The sequence below is a fragment of the Macrobrachium rosenbergii genome, chromosome 49 (assembly GCF_040412425.1).
Source record: "Macrobrachium rosenbergii isolate ZJJX-2024 chromosome 49, ASM4041242v1, whole genome shotgun sequence".
NCBI lineage: Eukaryota > Metazoa > Arthropoda > Malacostraca > Decapoda > Palaemonidae > Macrobrachium > Macrobrachium rosenbergii.
In genome coordinates, this window is record NC_089789.1 from 10,181,615 (window position 1) to 10,204,789 (window position 23,175).

Genomic DNA, 23,175 nt, shown 5'->3' on the forward strand with positions numbered 1-23,175 from the left:
TAAAGGAAGTGGCAGACTTCCTCATCTACTTTCGTCAGGATGTCCTCTTGGTAACAGCAGTCAAAGGATACCCGGCAGCCCTTGCTCAGGTGTTTTAGCCAAGAGGTATTGACTTCTTCAACTCCTAAGAGCTCTCTACTGTCATCAGAGGTTTCAAGAAAGTGCCCTTCGAGGGAAGTCAAAGTCCCAGAGTGGAACATTATGGAGTTTCTAGCCACCTTATGTCATCCCCCTTATGAGCCCCTGTGGAAGGTATCCGAGTCAGACGGGAACTTAACCTTGGAGATGATGTTCCTCCTCAGCCAGAGAACTGCTTGAGCTCCCCTACAACATCTCCCACCCAGAAGGTTGGTCCTCCCTGTCCTTGGATTTCGTCTTGGAATTTGTGGCCAAGACATAGAACCTCATGGTCCCAGACCTGAAGTTCAAGAGGTTTTCAGTGCTTTCCTTTAAGGACTTCGTTAGGGATGACAAGGGAGAAATGTTACTGTGTCCTGTCAGAGCCCTGAGGCAGTACCTGAAGAGGACAGCCCCCTCAGACCAGTATGCAATAGTCTGTTTGTGTTCACAGGAAGGAGTAAGGAAGTGGTTACCAAGAACACCATCTCCTCCTGGCTGCGGAAAGTCATAGCCAGGGCTTACAACTCCAAGGAGGATGGGGATGCGCCACTTTGATAATGTTAATTGAAGTAGCAATCTGAGACCGTGAGGGTACCATACTGGGCTACTTGGGCACACCCACTAGCGTTAGCATGGGAAAGATCTTCCTCCCTTCTAAGGGTGAGGTTCCAGTATTTAAAGCATAGGTCCATATTCCCATAGGAACAAATAACCAATTTTAAAAGTACAGTAATTTGCATTTTTCCTAGGACACAAACCATAGCTTTCAAAAAGGGGTTTTACCCCCCTCCCCACTGATTTTTCCCATTATAGGGGTTGTGTAAACAGGAGTGATCAGGCAGATTCTCACAGAGGACAAGCTAGGACATCTCAGGTCACGTGACTCTTTGGCTTACCTAATAAGATTTTGTTTTTTCTAGTTAGTAACAGCTGAAGTGTGCCTTGTGCGAGAAACTACAAAGTACCTATGAAATTTGTTATGCCTCTCAGAGAAAAAAGATGTGAGGAACAGTGGTAACACAGCCATTAAAAGTATGATCCTAAAAGGAGGGAGTAAAACACATATGGTTTGGAAGATATTATTAAATCGCACATCTTACACTGACACGTAAAAAAGTACTGACAAATCAACAGTAAGCCTTTTCTAAACATACAGTCTATAACAACATAAAATATTTTCTTTTAAAGTGACCTGCACAATTCTTAAAAACAGGCAAATCCAGATCTCAGAGGAATAAATGTAAATGTAAGGAACAAGCTCGGTAGAATATAGCATTTTATACCTATGAAATTGAAGCATATATATATTCAGTGACTTGTGGAAGGAAACTTCAGTGTTGTCTGTTTCCATGATATTTGGAAGATGTGAAGTACAAAAAAGTAATGTACAACAAATATTTCTCATATGTTTCACAATTCTCTTAAGCAGCTTAAATTTTTATACCTAAATTTATGCTGTATTTAATTTTCCATTTTCATATTTGATTTTAAACTCCATGATGTGCTAATTCCAAATCCTTACATTAAGAAACTATCATTATTTGCATAGAAACTTTTTGAATGTAAGAAATGTTTCTGTTTTTAGTTTAAAAATGCCAACAAAATATACACAGTAATTTTCAACAGAAGCAAACAGGCTAAATAACTGGGAACCTGGCCTGCTTTTTTAGCAACACTAATTTAGAAAAGCTTTACAGGCAATAAAAAAATACAAAATTGAAACTGCTATTCTCTGAAAAGCTGTACAAGTTTTATATCTGACAAAGTAATGTCTATACAGAATAAAATATATACAATTTCTGTGAAAATGTTTAGAACTGGTTTATTTAAATTGTGTACTGTATTGCAAGGTCTAAGCTATATTTAGAAAAAATCCTTTTTGCAAATGAATTAGCAATCACAAAAGTGCAACTTGTAACATTAATACAGCAATTTCTATAGGTAATGTAGCTATACCCTATCTAGAAGATCTTTCATCTGGGACAGGTGAATGTACTTCAAGATCTGTGCATTCGAGCAGTCATTTTAAATAAGATGCATGGCACAAGTCTGCGCATATATAAATATATACAGTAAACATATATGTATTATTGAGAGATGTGATATATTTTTGTTAAAAAATAATCCCTGTATTTCTTCAGTCTATAAATATGATCTAAACATATGAAAATGTAAACATATATTCTACCTAATTGTTCTGTACACAAAAGTATTTAAAAAACGAAACGTTCCCAAGGCATTTCAAAGAATCAAAAAATACAATTTGAGGTTTTTTCCTTAGAAAACATGATTCATATAAGGCCTCCTATTACACAAAACTTGGCAAAGTAATAGTACTAACATAAGGCTCTACCAATGTTCACATGCCTATTTGTAATAGCAATATGAACTCCAGTTTCCATGCTAAACTCTATACATGTATTCTGGATAGAAGATATGTACAAATTTATTCACTGCATTAATCTAGAAAATACAGTATCATCATCACAAACCCTTATAACAAATAAGGAAAACCACTTTTCACAGTTAAACTTTGATTGCTGTACTGTATGACAAAACATCCTTTGTTAAATCAAAAAGTATCTGTAAAACTTATTAGTATTACATGAAAAACTGCAAAATTGTATGCTGTTATGGTACAGGAATATAGTTAAGATTATTAAAACATGTGAACTAGAAAAAAAGAAAAAGGAAGACATTATTGAAAAAAATAACTAGTTACAATTTAAAAAGTACTGTGGATGAATTTAAATAAACTATTTCATAAGAAACATTTTACTAATCCAACTGTGTTGTTACTAAGAGCTGCACGTATCATAAACACAAAAAATTACAATAAAGAATGCGAGCAAAGACTTAACAATAATATTGCTTTGGAAAAATAGTGAAATAACCCACATTATATTCAACGCTAGAACCACACTATTCAACAGGCATTCAAGACATTCATACAACAGCTTTCTATTTATCATTTAGACCACACTATTTTCTGCCAGTAAATGTCACTGAATCTGAAGTGGCAGCAGTGTATTTCACCAAGAGTAGCTGGGAGTACGCAACAAACACAGAGTGCTAGCATAACTTCATAAGCTCATCTGTAACATAGTATCACAATAAATTGACATTATGCAATATGATTAGTTATATATATATAAAGATTTTATTTCATCAGTGGCTTATTCTACCTTACTGCATATTTGATTTTAGTTACAAATCCCTGATGAAAAATTCAGATAAATTGAAGATTAAGATAATTTAGGATTTCAAAGTCATGTAACTTTTCTTTTTTAAACTAAGTATTATATCAGTGCAACATCAGTTTGCTCATATGATGCAAATCTTAAGTAATTGGACAGTGTGAGCTGCTCCTACTGAAAAAATAAAGTGTGCAATAGAGTAGAATAATGTACTGTACTAATAAAAAATGAGTGTCTTGATATTTCTTCAACAATAGAGCTGCTTTCTTCTTTAATATTAAGTGACTATGGCCCAAATCCACTATGGGGACCAGATTATAACTGCCAAGTAACTAAAAGTATTATGTAGTCGTGAAGAAGTACGATGCAGTACCCGTACATGCTGTTCACTGACGTTTCAAAAAAAAATTTAGTGTGTTTTTACTCATAAACTCTGCTATAATCAGAACAAATAGCCATAAAAATTATAACAGTTTTTATACTTATGAATTTGTATATAGTGTATTTTCCTCATTAAGATATAAGTACACTTCCAGGTGTTCCATTAAACTTCATTGGCAAGATGTTTCAGGTTGACTTAAGTTTCTTAAGCCTGTTCCGCCTCTCTTCCCGAGGATCCTTCACGTATTCTCTGGAAAATTTTGAGTTTGTGAAAAATTTTTTTTAAATTTCATGATAACAGATTCAGTACAATACTTGAAAAGCATACCCATCTTAATGATGAGGTTTATCATGGACTGGGAACTACCGAAAATTCAATCTAAATTTAATCCTAATGATGAGTTTTTCTTAAGGAAACACAAACCATCGCCTTGTGTACAGGACTATTCTTGAGTGAGAGCTGGGATTGGTCAATGAAATTTGGTAACAAGGTAAGGAGGGTGGGGAATCTCCTACTCATCCATTTTTATCAAGCACTTTTTCTTTGGCTGTAGTCAAATTAAGACACTTTGCTGCACCCTGACTGACCACCAAATTGAAACTTTAATCTTTTTTATTGTATGTATGCTGTTTGTGTTGTTTTTCCAACATTGATTTGAACAAGGAAAGTGACCAACAGAAAGTGTGAAGGTTGTAAGTGGGTGTTTGGTTGCTTTATGCTCTTGATGTTAGTATAACAAAGTTTGCTCTGCACTGATGTCCTTTTGAGGGGCATGCTGGCTGGTCTCCTTTACACTGGAATGGTTTTGCAGCAGTGAAGGAAAGCCAAAAGATGTTTCCTGGTTTCTTTGAAGGGGATTACTCTACCTTTGAAACTACCAAATCTTTTTGTCTCCATGATCCCAGACTGCATCCCCACCTGCTGAAGGACAGAGTGCTTGATGACAGCAGGTGATTAGGGGGTTCCCCTCCCACGATGTACCACCAGTTAACTTTCTTGTTACCAAAGTTCAATGACCATTTTCAGCTTGAGCTGAAGAATACAGTACGACAAAAAAGGTTCTGGTTTTTATACCTAGGAAAATACATATTAAATGTTTGTAATATTTTCGTACAAAAGGACATACCAATGTTCAAACTACATTTAACCTTAATGATGGGGTTTTGCAAGGATTAAGAATTACCAAATATACAATTTAAATGGTATCGATAGAGCCTATAACCACAATGAAGGTCCAAGTAATCAGACAATGAAGGAGAATAAAGCAGTGAATATGAAAGAATATAAAAATATTTTTTTAAGAAGTGGGATCTAAAAGATACAGAAGTGGGTCATCCAAGATATATTTTACAGACTTTGAACATTTGAAAGAAATTAAACAAAATTACAAAAATAATTGAAAGTACTCTCTCAGTTTATTACTTTCATGCCCTTGCTCCTGATTTAAAAGGGCCACATCCTAGTAAACTACTATAACTGGTAAATCTTGTATAACTACATGAATTTATATTTATCTTACTATTTTATTCTTTGGAAACAACTAGGCTTGTGTATACTAGTTCTTATATAAGTAAAATACAGTGTATGCCTAATCAAAAGCAGAACAGTTATTTTACCTTAATAATCCTCACAGAGAGGCGTCCAGTGTGGGAAAAATAATCTAATTAATAATTACAACATGAAATTCCCATTTTTAAAAGCAGAGCAAAACAGCATACTGTACATTGATGTTAAAATGCTGGCACCTTTATCTACTGTCTATTTTAATAGACAGATAGTAATGGATTGCATTATTGCTGTAGCCTGCAAAAATACAGTATACAGTATATTTTCATACAAATCTTTGCTTAACCTGTTTCTTGTAGTGAAGGATGAGACTGGCAAATAACTTCCAAAGAACAGAATGAGGGCTGCATAATTCCAATGCTAAATAAACTTGAAGGTCTTAAAATGGAATATCATTTAATGTTTACAGAAAGGAAAAGTTTAGTATTTACACAAAAAAAGCATACTTTTAATAGAATTTGTTTCATGAGCAGCAAGTATTGTGCAAGAATTACTAAAAAAAAAAAAAAAAAAAAAATTAGTGCAATGCACAGACATGAATTCGTTTACCTTTTTCATTTACAGTTCTCCCTGGTGTATGCTCATGAAAATGTATAACATCCAATAGCACAGTACAAAATATCAGTGAATTTGCAAATTGAGGGAATGCTCTACAATTGATTTATAAAGAGCAACCATGAAGTTTTCATGATGAGCTGAATTAACTGGTCCAAATGGGATGATATTAAAGGCAGCAGTAACCAGCCTTTTTCTCTTGCAAGCACTATTATAAGCTGCAGTACTACATCACAGTGAAAAGGTTCAAAGATATTTAAATAATCAGTATTCATGGAGCAAAATTTTGTTCACGAGAGTTTAAACATTTCCAAGCGTCCTAAGAAGAGTACAAGTTTAGGTTCAATTCAGTGTTCTTTAAAACCTTTTAATGTATACATTTTTTGTCATGCAAATTGATATAATGTGTTCTTGAATAGGGTAATACAGAAGATTTTTATATAAGTAACTTGCCAAGTAATAACATAGCTATAGTTTCCACTACTTAATGGCAGCTTGGATTCAAAATTTCGCGGGTAGTGCTACAGCATAGTTTGAGTTGGTGATCGGCCCATCCCACCAACGTAATATTGGAATGACTTAGCAAACACTTCTCATTCGTTTCCTGCCGTTCGTGGTGGCAACACCTGGTCTGGCGGTACCATTTTCATTATTTTCCAGTTATTTTACTGGATTCCAATGGAGGATTCTTTAAATCAATCACAGAACGCGTATATTGTAGCCTTCAAGCTGAAATCTTTCAGGGTGAGTTTTTTCGTTTCGTTTTATGTTGATTCAGTCATCATCGAGCTGCTGGTAAACAACGCCATTTGCATTGATGGTTTGTTTACCGATTAGGCTTCTGGCGGTTACGAATACCTTAGTTTTACCAGACCATTGAGCTGATTAACAGCTCTCCTAGGGCTAGGATTAGACTAATTTTACGTTGCTAAGAACCAACTGGTTACCTAGGAATGGGACCTACAGCTTATTGTGGAATCCGAACCACATTATAGCGAGAAATGAATTTCTATCACCAGAAATAAATTCCTCTAATTCTTCATTAGCCGGCCGGAGACTCGAACTTGGGCCTGGCGAGTGCTAGGCGACAACAATACCAACTCGCCCAATGAAGAACTATGCCGATAATAGTTTTGCATTAAAAGTAATTTTTGGATGTTACAACATTCCATTATAAAAGTAAACTGTATGTTACGCATTTTCATTAGGCCATAACTTTGGCAATTTACGAATTGTTTTCCGGTTATAAACAGCCAGCGAGCTGCCGATAATAGTTTTGTTTTTAAAAGTAATTCTCAAGTGTTATGACACTCCATTACAAAGTAATGGGCCTAGACACTATTATAAAACAATTGGTGTATGTTAGGCCTTTCATTAGGCCATAACCTTTGCAATTTATGAATTATTTCATGGCCTTAATATATTAGCGAGCTGTAAATAATAGTTTTGCCTTAAAAGTAATTCTCGGATGTTACGGCATTCCATGAACTGTTTACCGACCATAGGCTACTGGCAAGGCACCGATAATGTTTTTGCTATAAAGTAATTTTCAGATGTTACGACATTGCATTACTATCTTTCATTAGCCCATAATTTTGGCAATTTATGATTTGTTTATCAGCCATATGCTTTGCGCAAGCCACCGATAATTGCCTTGAAAGTAGTTCTTGGATATTTTGCCATTTCATTAAGCCTGTGACTTTTGCAATTATGAATTATTTACCGGACCTATGCTTCCTGGAAGCCTCCAGTAAATAAATTTTTGACATAACCGTCACACCTTCCTTTTTAGAACTCAGAGTGCTAGGCAGAGAGTAGTAAGGAGAGAATTGGGGGTTTTTGTGTGCAGCTACGAGTTGACGTTCTCAACAGCCGAGAACCAGCTCACGCTACGAACCTTGCTGGCACTGATCTCGGGCGCCAGCTTCATCCCCAGCATCTTCTCTCATGCAGCCACATGCTCCCACACCTGGCTCCCTTGCTTCCCTTTCTATACCTTTGCCAGTCTTGTGTCTTGGTCAACAGATGTTAACCTATAGTGAAGTGTAGTGCAGTGGAGGAGGTGACTACTTGTCCCCTGATGCTCCTAGACAGAACGTCCGTGTCAAACTCCCCTCGCAAACCTGGGAGGAGGCAAACTGGAAGTCCAAGGGAGGTTGGGGGTTTCACATGGGTTGTTGCCCCCTCAGTTGAGCCTGTTGCGGTCCCAGATATCGGCAGACAGCCACTGGAAAGGCGTCTTGATGGATGTGTAGTGGAGGAGGCATACTGCGGTCCATGTGAGTCCAAAAGGGTTTTGCCCCTGGATAGTCACCCTTCAGTCGAGCCTGTTGTCCGCAGGTCTTGACGGACAGCCATTGAAAAGGCGTCCATGAAGATGTGCTAACCTTGGCTATAGTGGCACCGATGACATTATTTCGGTTTACGGATCCCAGCGTGAACAAGATGAGGATTCCAGTGTGGACAAGAGGCTCTATTGACACTTTCGGGATTCCAATGTGGTTAGTTATGGATCAAAGTGTAGACTAGTGATACCAATGATGTTTTTTCGGATTTATCTCAGCCATTGTAAAGATATATTTCCCAGTTTTATTGTGTCAGTGGTTGTCGTCATTGCTCTCCGAATCTGGACAGTCAGAGAGTGTCCAAGTTCCGAGCGCCCAAGTTCCGAGTTCCGAGCGCCCAAATTCCGAGCTCCCAACTTCTGAGTGCCTAAATTCTGAGTTCTGAGCTCCCAAGTTCCGAGCTTCCAACTTCTGAGTGCCCAAATTCCGAGTTCCGAACTCCTGAGCTCCGAGCTCCCGAGCTCCAAGCGCCCAAGTTCTGAGCTCCTGAGTTCCAAGTGCCCGAGTTCCGAGCTCCCAGGTTCTGAGCATCCGAGTTCCAAGGTCCCAACTCCCGTGTGCCCAGTGTCCGAGCTCATGTTTGTGTGGCCACCTGTGTCCTATGTTTACTCCTCGTCCTGTCCGTTTCGAGCCAGCTATCAGTTATCTGATACCTCACTCGGGACTACGGATGCTACCTCTTCACTTTTCTACAATGGTTTCATCCACTCCTTTGCTTCATTGGAGACCATTCAGCACCAACTTAGTAGTATGTTGGGCCTGTTACACCATCCACCGAAAGTCTCGTGTCTGGTGTCAGAGCACCCAGCGCCAGAGGCTCAGCTCCTTGGATTGTTTCCGTGCTCTGTCATGTACAGACTTGGAAGAGTTTTTCCATTCTTGTTTTGTATTCTCTAGAAGAAGATCTCTGGTGCTCTCTTCTACTGTGAGATTCACACAGTTGCAACGGGTTGTCGCTCCCAAATGACGACATTCTGACTTTAGTTTTGGAGCGCTCGACATTTTTTCTTGAACTGTGCTCCTGATGATGGGCTGCCTGACCACAGTTCTTCATTTCTCTCTCTTAGACAGCAGATGAAGCTCAAGAGGGAGATGATTCAGTTGGTTCTTTCACCCATTCTCCAAGATGATTGGATAGGAGCTTGGATATGCAGGGTGCACTCTTCCATATCCCTGTCCGAATCCCAGAGAGTTTTTTAGTTCTGCCTTTCGGGACAGGGCTTCCCAATCGGGAGTCTTTGCTTCGACCTCCTGATTACTAGCTCTTCCTGCATTTGACTTCCCCTTTTGTCTGGGCATTACTTAAGTCTTTACATGTTGACTGACTTCATTACCTTCAAAGAAAAGGGGCTCGGAGGCTCTTGACAGTAACCTTCACTGGGACGGAAACAAAGTCGGACACCTCTTTGTTGTTCCTTAGCCCAGGTTTCTGTAGTCAGATTTCCAGTGGTGGCTCTCTGAACATGACTTGTGCAAGGGAATTCCTTCTTCTGCTGAGCTTAGTTCTAGTCTTCTCAGCACCTCAGATCTAGGTCAAAGGAGCCCATCTGAAGAATCGGGAAGATGTCCAAGACTTGGTCCCCAAGAAGAACAGAACCTCACTTATACTTTGGAAAGCTAAAGTGTTTCTCTTATGGCCCTAATACTGCTCGACCCTAGCTCTATGGTAGTGTGTTTGGATTAGACCTCAGTCCTAACACATCTACTTAAGCAGGGAGGCTGGATCCAGCGTTTCCTCTCAACCAATCAGCAGAGTTCTTCCTCTGTTGACAGATCAATCAAGTCTTGTAGTCATTTGATTTATTCAGAGACTAAGCGTTGAAGGATGTACTGGGCCGCCAGAAGCTTCTCCTTCCCATCATGGCCTTTCGATCCCCTGAGTTGTCAGAATCTCTTTATTGTATGAAGCAAGCCAACCTTAGACCTGTTTGCCTCTTCAAGGAACCATCTACAGGCAGTCCCCAGTTATCGGTGGGGTTCTGTTTCTGAGGGTCTGATGATAACCGAAAATCGCCGCTAACCAAAAATCGGCAATTTTGGTGCTTTTTTGGCGATTTTCAGGGGTTATTGGTGCTGAAAAGCGTCGATTTTCGGTTATCGGCGCCTCTGTAAGGTATGTATCGGCGCCAATACCCAATTATCGGTGCCGATAAGTGGAAATCGTCGATTTTCGGCGCCGAAAATTGCCGATTTTCGTTGCTAGACAAGCGACATAAAACCGGATCGCTGTTAACCGAGCCCGCCGTTAACCAGGGACTGCCTGTACATGGTTGAGGAAGCCCTGAACAGTCTCAGGTTTAGTTTCCAGTTACTGGTGGACTCTTCAAGATCTTTCCCCAAAACTATGTCTTCTCAAACAACCTAGCTTCAGATACTACCACGGGGGTCCACTCTTGCCCATACAGGCGCCAGACTTCCATAGGATTGTCTTTCGAAGAGTCTTCAAGACGTGTTGCAGAGGCTATTGCAAGATTCAGAAGTCACCCTCTTCCTCTGTCTCCTAGATTTAGTGGTTTTCTTCCAAAGTTGGTGTCTCAGACTATTCGTCTCTTCTTTTTAGACACCTCTGCACCTGCTCCAGATTATGTCTGTTTTCTAAGAAGATTAGGTTCTCTCACTTTCCTTGAAGAGGTACCGATCTATGCTTACCTCTGGTTAAGCACAGAGACCTGGGTCTTTCATCTTCTTCTCAAAGACCTCGCAGGCCTTTTTCACACCCAGCTAGGAAGCAAGAGGTGTATTATCCTTGTTTTTTCCTTTGATTTTAGCCAAGAATGAGGATCCATCCGAGACCTGGATCCATTCTTTCTCCCTTAGAGCTTAACGGACATGCTTGGCTTCAAGGAGCTCCAGCCAGCTCCTGAATTCTTAACTCGCCTGGTGTCCGGCTTGCCTGAAACCAGCTACAACCTGGTGCCAGTGTACGCTCCAAGCACCCAGGAACGCTCACCAACTCTGAGGGAAAGAATGAATTCTATGTCCAATTGGAGTTTTTTAGGTATTTACCTGAACAGGACTTGATAATCTAGAGGGCTTTCTTGTCCTTTAATGTTTGGTCAAGAACCCCTCTCCCTTGGATTAAGATCGCATTGTCCTTCATCCTTAAGAGAATTTCTGAAACACTCAGATTCAGAACAACTTTGCCTTCTTTTTGTGAGAGCCAAGGTTATCTGAGCAGCCTCTACGTTTTTAGCTTTCAGCTTTCAGGCACCTATGTCCCTTATTTCCATTTGGCATCAGCCTACTGGAAGCTTTTCGTCCTTCATGTCTCACAGGCACACATGGCCATTACTTTCATTATGCATTGACCTACTGGAAGTATAATCGTCCCTCACATCTCACTATCTTAAGGAGTGAAACCTGAACTTCTAGCTCTGCTGGCACCCAGCTCTTCGGGCGCCATGTCGCCAGCTTTAGAGCTTCCAGAGCCTTGAGCTGCTAGCTTGCCTGGCAGCCAGCTCACCTGGTGCCAGCTACAAGTCTGGCCCCAGCTATAGAACCCCCAGAGCTTCAGGGTCCCCTGGTGCTCAGCTTGCCTGGCACCAGCTACAGTCTGGCGCCAACTTTAGAGCTTAGGCTTTCGTGATCTCCCAGCAGTTGGCTGGCGTCCAGCTCGCTTGGCGCCAGCTACAGTTTGGCACCAGTGATATTTATACCAATCTGCGAGCTTCCACAGCTGGCCCGGCACCAGTTCCAGACTGGCGCCAGCTAAGTAGTGTGTAAATTCTACAGTAACACAGGATAGTGACTGGCATGGTATGGCAGGAGGAAGCATAAGATTTTCTCCTACTTTCTCTTCACCTTCTGGTGAGGTATAGAGTTTTTCGGAGCCAGGAGGTACAAAGTACCTGGAGCATCAACCACTCTCAGTGAATGGGTTGTGGTGTTGTTTCAGTGTATCTGGTTGTTTTTACATTGGTACTGCACTCAGGGCAAGGGCACCTATTAAAGTTTTGCTAGCTATTGAATAACTCCTTAGATGCATAACTTCTACTGATGCTTTGGTAGCCAATGGAGTACTCCTTTGCTACAAAGCCCCCACTTAAGTAGAGGCGACCCTTCACTTTACCGCCATGCCACTACAGGTTAAGTTGAATGTCAACCAGTTGCAGTTTTATACTGCAGGCTCTCTTGACGAATAAGGAATGACAAGCTTTGTATTCAGTGCTAGCAACTTTTCTGTTTCAAATTCATTACATGACTTAATATTTTTGGAGTAGAATACTATGTCCATGTATCCCACCTCCTGTCAATGTGGGATTCAGCTGTGTAATTACTTGGTAAATTACTTGTATAAAAATGACATTTTTATAATAAATTTTTATATATACTTACCAAGTAATTACAGAATCGGAGCCCACCTTCCTCCCCTCTGAGGCATAAAACGAATGAGAATTGTTTGCTAGGTCGTTCCAATATTCCATTTGTGGGATGGGCTGATCACCTACACAAACTATACTGAAGCGCTACCCATGAAATTTTGAATCTAAGCTGCCATTAAGTAGTGGAAACTATAGCTATGTAATTGGTAAGTACAGTATATATAAAACTTAATTTTATTATAATGTTGTATTCATAATTCTAATGCTCCCCAAGGAATCCACTTGGATGGAGATTTTTTCAGGTAATATTAGTGAAATTAAGCTGTTTGCTGCTATATTAAGTATTGGATTTGTAGATTTATAAATTCCCTGCGACAGATTTTGTTTAACAAGCAATGTTTGTGCTTAAGCTCTAAAATACAAAATATTTCACTGCTAGCAACACTACCTATACTATATAGATCAGTAATATTGAAAATAATATAAACTAGGAAATTATACTGAATCAATTTTAAAAATTAAGAGAACAACCTTCCTTTACTAATCCTCTTCTGGCTTAATACAAAATTCTCCATAAAATGCTTCCAGTTGTTCAGTATCATAATTGTCCGTCTCCTCAAATTGCCATTTCATTAATGTATCACACATTTTGGATATCTCATCACACAATCGCTCAAAGAACCTTGAAACATTAAAAGTAAAGTTTTTGTCGTGCTATTCACATATGTTGTTCAGACTTCTTTTCATGCCCTGCAGAACAACTAAAATAACTCCTCAGTAAATTTTAAGTCATCTTGAAACCTGTACTATGCTTGGTTGGTTTACCTCCAATATGATTATATTTACTACCCAATTCACTGGCTGTAAATGGGAATCAGGGAAAGAACAAAGCACTTTTTTTTCCAAACTCCACAACACTTGGCAAATAAATTCAAGATACAGTTCATGAAGAAGAGAGCCTTAACTTTGTAATTTTATCACATATCTTGCCCTTTCAACTGAATAGGGTAGAGCAAAATATCTCATTCTGTTAATTAGTAATATGAGACTGTGTGAGTAGACCAGTGAGCTTATTTCTTTTTGTAAGTCACAATTCAGTCCTTGTACATACTAAGAATGGTACACATTTAGAAACTGAAAATCATGTTTCTGAAATCATGGTGTTATCATTTTACACCCCAGAAGCAGCGAAAGCAACACATCTTCATTTGGTGTCTGCTGATTTTTACTGTCTTATATGCTTTTGCAAAATTGATAAGAATATTATTAATCCTTTATATTATTAATGTTAACAATGGTGAAGAATATAAATATAAAAATATACAAAAAAGAACTTTTGAGAATCTGCTTGATTGATTAGGAGAATTGAGTAGGTTCTCGAGAGCTCTCATTTTGTGTATATTTTTGTTAAATATTTACACTTGCATCATTGTGGATTTCTTCACCTTTTGAGTGACTCAAGTGAGTATGAGATTTTTATAAATGTCAACAATATTAATTAACATTAATATTACAACTGCATACAGCAATGTACATAAATCTACTATTTTCCCTCTGTAGCTATACTGCTTAGAGGACTAAAGGACTTAAGAGCCCAGGCTTGCATTCAACCCTTATAGCAATATCTGAGACTCCATTTTGTTTATGCTTACCAGTTTTAAACTGCTGAAAACAGTACGAAGAAAATGGCAACATACAGTAGTCTACTGTCACATTTTATATTTGCAATTTGCTCTTGGTTTTTATTTGATATCTGCCCAGTTTGTAATCATTCTTGGCACCAGTCAAAGTAAGATACTTAAAGTGATCCTGGAAATTCTACAAGAGCATATTAATTCCAACTGTGCAAGCAAAGCTAATAAAAAGCAAAGGATAAAATGTTAAACAAATATACCTACCCAGCATCCCAAGACCAAGTGTTACTACTGCACTGGAGTGTACTACTCCTATTAATAACAGAAATCACATTACCTTGGACAGTGAACATGAACTATAACAAAGATTATACAAACGTGCACACTATCTTCAATCTGTTCAAACATGTGTAACCTACGATGTGACTGTCTATTTAAAGATGCAGCAGAATAAATTTTACAAGGTATGGAGGCAAACAGCTTAAATAATGACCCATGATTTAGTTTTATATTTTACTTTAGCTTAAATATTGACCATAATTTCATTTGAAGCTTTTTAGGTTTTAATACAGTAATGACCCTGATTTAATTTTGACCTTTTTAGCATAAATAATAGCCAATTCAATTTTGATATTTTATTTTAGCTTGAATAACAGCCATGACTTAATTTTAATCTTATTTTAGCTCAAGTAATGGTCCTAGATTTAATTTCAGAATGTATGAGTAATTATTTGTACTGTTTTTATTGCTTGCAGAATTCAGTTAATATTTCAGTAAAGTTAGTCCAAAAATTTGTTGTTAGTCTTGCTAAACAATTGTTCCATAAAAAAAAGATGGTGTCAAGATAGCTGTACAGTTCATGAACTGCAACCCAAAGTTAGATTTACAACATTTCTCTTTAGTCAAAATCTTGTTTCAGACTCCAAACTGAACATACTATTCAAAAGTCTTAAGAGTATGAAAAACTTTAAAATATGCTGCTGTAAGTTGCTACTCACGAAATATACAGGTGACTATTTTGGTGTTTTTGGTATGGATTTTGAGAAAGAATAAACTCCAAATGTAAAGACTAAGGTAATGTAAGTTAGCTTACGACCTCAATGGAGTCACAAAATTCAATTTTATGCCAATTAACATACAACAAACAATCCCATACCTGCACACAGTCAAACCACAAAGAAAGAATGAATTTAACACATGCTGGCAACAGATAATAAACTGATTTTTTTATCAAATGGCAATTAATATTACTTTGTGGTTACTAAATTAAATTAATTTGATTTTACTTTACAAGCTTCCAGATTTTTTATGCATTTCTATTAAAAGATTATACTTCTGATTACACACCAATTTGATACAGTGAAATGCCTATCTTAAATACTGTATACTAAGAACATAAAACTGTTGCCTTGTAAATGAGGCTGAAAAATTAACTTGATATGCTAACAAAACTTCATGCCATGATGAAAATGAGCTGATGATTAAATGACCCTCAATTCTTTCTGGAAGCTTTCTAGTTTTAAAAAAAATATTAATGTTAATTGAATGCTGTGAAAATTCTGCTTCAAAGTTGATATTCTTTTAATGTTTACAGAGATCATTTTCATGTTTCTGTCCTTTTAAATGGAACAAACTATAGACTCTTTGCAAAAAGTCTTTCATACATAACATTGAAAGCATAAGCTAAGCCATTGTAAAATTCAGTGTAATTTTTGCCAGTACAATAACAGAAAACATCAAAACAACAAATGGAAGCAACGAGCTCAAGAATCACAGGCAATTTCGGTACAGAATTCATAATTTCCTTAAAATAACAGGCCTGATGTTTTGTATGGAATGTGAAAACTATGAGTCTATCCTAAGAAAGGTTCATGACTTTGAATCTGTTTCAGATCCCTGTTTAGGGAATGTATATAATTTGCTCTTATAATCAATCTTGAAATGCCAAGTCTTGTAAATTACTAATCAACTTCTTGAGTAAATGAAGACAAATACTTTATCATTAACATAGCTCCTTTAACTGTAAACCTTCATTTCAAGACTATGTTGTTACTGTGAAAACTCTTGAGTGAAAAACTTGTGCACACAAAAGTCATTGCAGAAAATAGGCACTAAAGTAATGAAATAAAATGGAAACTTTGAGTTTATAAAGATCTTGTAAGTGCAGATAAGGTGGGAACAAGTTTGTGTTTCTGAAATTTATTATTGGAAATGTAAAAGAATATTAAAATAAAGCTAGTTTTAATAATTCCCTGATCAGTTTTAAGTTAAGCCTTATGCACAACTATTATCTTTACAACTGAATAGAAAAATATGGTTGGAAAACATCACAACCAGGCTATCAATGAGTATATAGTTACTCTAAGTCACAAATTCATCTGTAATCAACGTTATCATCTGTATATTGTTCAACATGTATAACAGGTAACAAGAGCTCTGCCATATCTGACGAAACAGGAGCATCAGGTAAGTTAGTCGACATCCCTATTCCCTTCGCACGTATGTTAACTTTGGGACGTGCCTTTGCAAAACCAAAAGAGACAGATCGAGCGACCTTTGGTAAACATTTCCCATCATACTCTTCTACTGTACTGCTTCTATGATGTCTACCATTTTCCAGAGAAATTTGTGAGGTTAAGGAAGAATAGCTAAATCTAAACCCCTGTAGCTTTTTCTCTGAAACAGTGTTTTCAGAGATAGTAGGGAGTGCAGGAGTGGCAATAGATTTATGAAACCTAGACATTTTCTGTATGGCGACAGCTCCCGCTTCGTCACATGTCACTTCCATGCTGCATGCAGTTTAGACAAAGCAAAATGTAAATTAGTTGAATAAATTTGTTTTCCAATCACTCTACAAACCATGGACATGCATTCATGCAAGTAATAAAAAAACAATATACAATACTTTCAATACTGGGAGGTAACATTCAATTACTATATATACATGAATCTATATACCAAAGTAATAATGACACTTCTTACATCTAGTGAAATTAATATACCCAGTACTTGTAAGGATCATGCATAAATTCCACCATGAATAAGATTTTCTGCTGATCAAATAACAATTATCAAAGAAGAGATATGGCATGCTGAACTTAACATAATGAAAATCTGTTTCGGAGACATGGTATGCTGTGCTTTATATAATGAAAATCTATTTCACACAAACCTCAACAGACAGTATTTTCCTGTCAAAAAGGTCCAGTTATACAAAGCACAAATCAGTACCCCTGATCATGTTCTTTAGGCCTCAAATAACAGACTGTCTTTTTAAAAACTTTCATGTAATTGTATGATACAACTCATGCTATAGGTAGCCAGATATCTAAGTAATTCTTATTGTGACTGAAACAGACAATACCTTTATGATTAAAATGACATCTAACTGCAAGAAGTTGCAAGGCTTGAATCACTCATGTCAGCCCTCGGCAGGATGTTCGATTGCTCAAGTTCACATCATGTTTTGGATTCTCTTTTTATCCACGTAGATTTGACATGGCAAAAATTATAATGATGGACTATCTAAAAATGGGGAAAGCAGGAGTTGAGGACCAAATATTACCTTGGAACTGCATATAATGTGAAGGGTAAATGTCCATGATTGAAGGTCCTCGTACCAGGGAGGCAGCAAAATCTCCATTTAGTTTGGTTCTCAAGAGAGACTGTGCTACAACAGCCAGCAGCCTTGGGAACTAGCTTAGAGAAAAAAGATTTTCCTAATGTCTTTGACTGATGAACATTATTTTTCTTAGAAGGTAAAGGACAGAACTGAATTTGTTTCATTTCTTTCGGGAAGGGTGAAGGCCTGCTGAGAAGGAATGAAGCATGATTTCATTTGGCTGGTGTGAATCTTCAGAGCTGCATGAGGAAAGAATCCACTGAAAGGTGACAAAAAAAAAAAAGGGGTATTCTGGTCATCTGCAATCATAAGCCAATGTCAAAGTGCTACTGGAACAAAATTCCTTAGGAGTGATCAGGGTTATGGCCCAGGTAAGACTTGAGGGCTTTAGATCAACTGAAACTAAGGTACTAAAAAACTGGATGACTTTTTCCCTCTAATCAGATGCTGGGAATTAAACATCAAAAAGGTTGAATGAAGCCAGGAAAACTTTTCTGATGGACTGGAACAAGGAAGCAGTCTCCAATCTATGAGGCATATGAAGGATGAAATAACTGAGAGCTCAGGTCGATGACAGGCTTCCAACTACCTAAGGTTTTCTTAGCCACCATGATTAAACTATAAATGCCTTGGGAGGAGCAAGAAGCTCATTTTATGTCCTGTTTTTCTAGTGTGATGCTGACTTTGTGATGTAGAGCATGACACATCTATGATCCAGGTGCAAATGAGTGGAAAGTGAACTGGCATTGGAGGTGGCACAGCAAGACCTTTCCTGAATGGGAATCGTAACTGGCTTTCAAGACTTGAACTACTTGTGGATCCAATAAACTTGACTTCCAAAGAAGCCACGGCCTTAGTAGGCATGCCTTGACAGGTCCACTGGTGGCAAAGGAAAGAAGAGGAATGTCATTTTCACTGTTCTTGTTAAGACTCTAGATGAATACTGTTGAAATAGCCACCCATTCCATGACTGAATATAAGGCTTATTTGTCAGCTACCAAGGACCTGGATCTTTGGATGCTCATGAGAAGCATTGGGGTAGGGTTTGCAGAGTGAGGAAAAGCTTTTTGAAATCTTGCTGGTGCCATAAAACAATATCCTTTTCTTGTGTCTGGTCATTGCTCCTCACATGGATACTGTAGCCTCCTATTAAGGTACCTGACACCAGCATCTTAAAGTGTACTTGCCACCTCCTCATATATAGTCTGAATATTTTCCTAAAGAATGACACTTTCTTAGTGTATAATGTACATTTCATGAACTTCATCAACAATTCAGTTATACACTCAAGTTGTAACTTTTTAGCTCCTGCACTTTTGCTCCTTCTAACTTAAATGTTATCTCTCAGATTCTTCAAAACATCTCTTAAATAGTAATATCATGGAAAGAAGCACTGCTGTCTGCCACGAGGGTGCTATGAACTTTCTGAGGGAGATAAGTCAAGAGGGTCTTCCAGATGTTCTTCACAAAGTGGCCTAGCACCAATAATCCGACTGTGGCATTAATGGCATGATCCTGCCAGGAAATCACAGTCCTCATCAAAGATGAGGTAGATGAAATGAAAAGCAAGAGATCACAGTAGTTGAAATAAATGCTCCTTCTAGTGAGACATGTACCACCTATTGTAGTTTTTTGACGTATCAAATCTTGTTTTCTTGTCTTAACCCTAGTAATGTACTGCAAATCAGCAATAACATAATTCATGCAATAAAAGAACATTAATACTTACAGATCCATATTGTTAACAGTTGAGTTTGGACAGACTGTATCAGTTTTGACATGACAAGGTTTATGACATTTGAAGCCGCAATCTCGACATTCATATCCTTGTTTACCAAACCTTCGTCCTAGGGTCTTCTGACAGACTTGACATGGGGTTGAACTGGAAGAAAGTTTTGTGTGATTCACATTCTTTTTAGATTAAAAACAATGATTTCATTATTAAAAGTACTTTTGAGTTCTTATTAAGGTAGATCACTATAAAATATAAAACACAAATCATTGTATAATATTTCTTACAATTTTTTAATTTTGATCTTTCTGGTATTTCTACAGTTGAAGGTAAAAGAGATATGGAGTTCTGGACTTTTGAAATTACACCGATTAATGTTTTACCTAATTCATAACATTTAAGAGCTGTAGGACTATTTGTTAAATTGAACTGTCCTGGTGTGTGTGTGTGTTTGTGTGTAGGGGGTTAGTTTGTTTCTTATTGAAGATTATTCTTTCCTTATGCTTAAGTCCTTTTTATGATATCAAATATCCCCTGCAAATCACCAAGAGGGAAAAATAATTACAGTATAGTGACACTGTATGAGCCATCTGTAATTTGTATAAAGGTTGCATGTACATAATAAATCCAACATCCATGGAAGGTGAGTAATTTAAAAGCACATTCAAGTGCTTCATTACAACACAAATGAATGGTAACATTCATTTATATATAATAGATATACCTTCAATGTTGAAATATCAGTAAAGAACAAAATATCTTTTTATAAGGGGTCCAAAGCAGCTGATATACCAGTCTTAGAAGTTACATAACCTTATCCCTAAGAGTTTCTTTTGCAACACATTAAGGAATTTCTGTAGAAATAAAGAAACATTTATGTATTTTTAAAACACTTGCAGTTCCATGCTACTTAAAAATACTATTGCCAAAGGAGGTCTGATCACATTCTCCAATAATTATGGGCATACCTTGGCATATGCTTAGCAATAAATGTGTGTTCTCCAAAAACGTGAAGCTTTAGGCCTTTTTTCCTCCACTTGCTTTTTTGCTGTAAGGCCAGTGGGATTAGGAAGTGTCTGGAAATTAATGACAAATACCCAATAATGAAGTATGGTGCCACCATTATTAACTTTAGATAAATCTTTATTACATCATTAATTATAGTACAGTACTATTCAATGCAGTAAAGCTTAACTACAGGTAGTTGCAAAGTTCAGTCTGATACTTGCAAATTTATCAATTAATTTTTCAATATTTCCACTAAAAATTCAGACCTAATAAACATAGACCTACTTTAAAATTCCATTTTCACTGGTCTCTACGATGAGGGTAGAGGCCTCATTGACGTAAGTTCTGGTAGAGGAACTGCTAATGGCTGATGTGTCGCTTATCGATGATCTTGTAGATCCTCCATCTCCACCTGTGCTGGCTGGCACTGACAGTAACCCTAAGGAACAGCGAAAATTCTTAATGCAATTGAAATATTCTATGTTTAAACTGAAAATCTGCAAAAATGAACTATCATCAGTGTTAGATCATTCATATACAGTATATGTCATAGAAGGTTTTGCACTGAATTATTGCACTTTTAGTACCAACTGTTTGCACAGTACTCTTGAAAATGAAAAGCAGAGCACAGTTCTCTCATCATCTTGGTAAACTGGTAAGGCCTTCATTGGGTTCTTGATGGCAAGATTACATTTATGCTACAGGAGAATTACACACAAGTACCTACTGGTAGTAGATTCTTAAATACACCAGAATGTTTTCCTTGTAAAAAGAAATAGCATAGTAATCCAAAGAAATCAATAGTCAGTAAGTATCTCTATTGTATAGATTAATACAGTACAGTAATCACATACCAACGTATTAAGGGTTATGTGCTTATACTGAAAAAGCTGTAAACACATAAACAGTCTTGTGTAGTCTGGATATTTTCAGGTTGTTACATTCTAACCTGTATGGTACTTTAGTTTTATTGTATTGTGTGTAATAGACTATACAGATGCTTCAATTTGATGCTGAGCCATGACCATTACAAAACTGGAAATTCTAATTAGCTAGGTGTTAAAAATTTTGACACAAAAACTATTTCTCATAATACTAATTGTGGTAGTAAAAACAAAAACATCATGGCAGCAGTATCTTTGACCTATCTCATATTCTTTTCAAGAATGTGGTAATGTTACCTCAGTACAACAAATAATCATATTCTAATTTATCATGTTGTGTTTAATTAACTCCATAACTTTAAATTATACTAGACAATACATGTAGTACATATTGATTAGACAAGGGGAAATACTCAAACCTTTCACCTCTTTTTTTACTATGTGGTGGTAAAATAATTAAAACTACATGGCAGCAACACTAAACTGGGTATATAGTATTTTATTTTAACTAAAAGCATATTTTATTTAACCTCGTCTACTTATACCAAACATTTATGTTACAAATTCTAACACATTTACAGTACCACATCTACAGTATACACAAAACATCAAAATAAACATATAAAGTATATCTTTATTGTAAATTTTGAAGTTGTGTAGGATATTTAAAGTAACATTTGTGCAGTGTCTTGAATAATCTTAGGCAGCAAACACATTTTCACCGGATAATCATACATTGGGGTTCTTTTTATAAATCAGTTATATATAACTGTGGTAAAATACCACGTGACTTGAAAATGCAGTTTGAAAAACCAATATTTAAAAAAGGTTCAGAATCATATTTCTAGATTTTTTAAGAAATATTTTATAATATCATTAAATTTACAGCTAGTAAATATATCACTCTGATTAACACAATTCCAAGTGTTACTTGCTATGTAAAATCACATTGTTACAGTCACTGAAAGCAATACATACAACTGCTTAAAATTAGCTTTAAAATATATTGTTGTTGTAGATTAAAGGTCCTGTAATACAAGAAATTTTTCTTGCATTTTTTAAAATCATGCCACCAGACTTTAGGCCCCTTAGCCAATAGTTATCTTATGTTAATGTAAGTTAACATACGGTAGTTCTCTCTTGCATGCCATCTCTGTGACACATGCGCAGCTTCAATTTTACATAAATACAGTATGAAGAATGAAATTTGCCACTGGGTAAATGACAATAGTGACTCTTGCTCATTACACACACTAACAGAGCACATAACTTAACGACTGGGAGAGTTTAAGGATAAGGGAACCATGTGCAGAGCATTTAGAACGACATAAATGCTTGCACTTGCCATCCCCTCTTGAATGCAACTTCTGAATTCTAGAAGTAATTATCATAGTGTGCAACTGTTAGCTAATTACATAGCAAATTCAGTTTTATTACTGTAACATTGTCATAATGAATAAAACATACATTCAAAGATTTTTCAGTTAATGACAAACATTTTAACAAACAACCAGCCCATTAACCAAGATGACTGGAGTTACTGTAGGTAGCCTGGGGGTGCTTATTTTCAGTTAAATTTGCTAAAGTGACTGGAGTTTCTATTATGCTCTTTATGGTAGCTAGGCCATCTCATGTATCACATAACACTGTTTTAGATCTTGTGGTGACCACATGAGAAATGCTTTTAAATTCTGAGCTATATTAAAATCTTTCCAACATGACCTTCTACAAGTCTTGGGACTTAGTTCTCTTCTTTGAGAATACAGTGAAGAAACAAGTCCTTTCCATATTTTCATATTGCTTACTTT

At 37.0% G+C, this 23,175-nt stretch overlaps 2 protein-coding genes across 13 annotated transcripts in view; one reads left to right on the top strand and one right to left on the bottom strand.

Annotated features, from left to right (window-relative positions):
* The window catches only part of LOC136832077 (ubiquinone/menaquinone biosynthesis C-methyltransferase UbiE-like), a 76,286-nt gene extending 56,813 nt beyond the window's left edge, over positions 1 to 19,473 (top strand). The window contains exon 8 of the mRNA XM_067092708.1: positions 19,092 to 19,473. The gene's annotated coding sequence lies outside the window, so the exon portion shown is untranslated. The remainder of the gene's footprint in view (positions 1 to 19,091) is intronic.
* The window catches only part of LOC136832076 (serine-rich adhesin for platelets), a 242,065-nt gene continuing 220,075 nt past the window's right edge, over positions 1,186 to 23,175 (bottom strand). For all 12 annotated transcript variants that reach the window (XM_067092706.1, XM_067092703.1, XM_067092700.1 and 9 more), the window contains 4 exons: positions 20,769 to 20,922; positions 20,444 to 20,551; positions 19,473 to 19,625; positions 1,186 to 3,948 (listed from right to left, as the gene is read on the bottom strand). In XM_067092706.1, the coding sequence (XP_066948807.1) occupies positions 3,885 to 3,948; positions 19,473 to 19,625; positions 20,444 to 20,551; positions 20,769 to 20,922 (479 nt within the window). In that variant the 3' untranslated portion in view covers positions 1,186 to 3,884. The remainder of the gene's footprint in view (positions 3,949 to 19,472; positions 19,626 to 20,443; positions 20,552 to 20,768; positions 20,923 to 23,175) is intronic.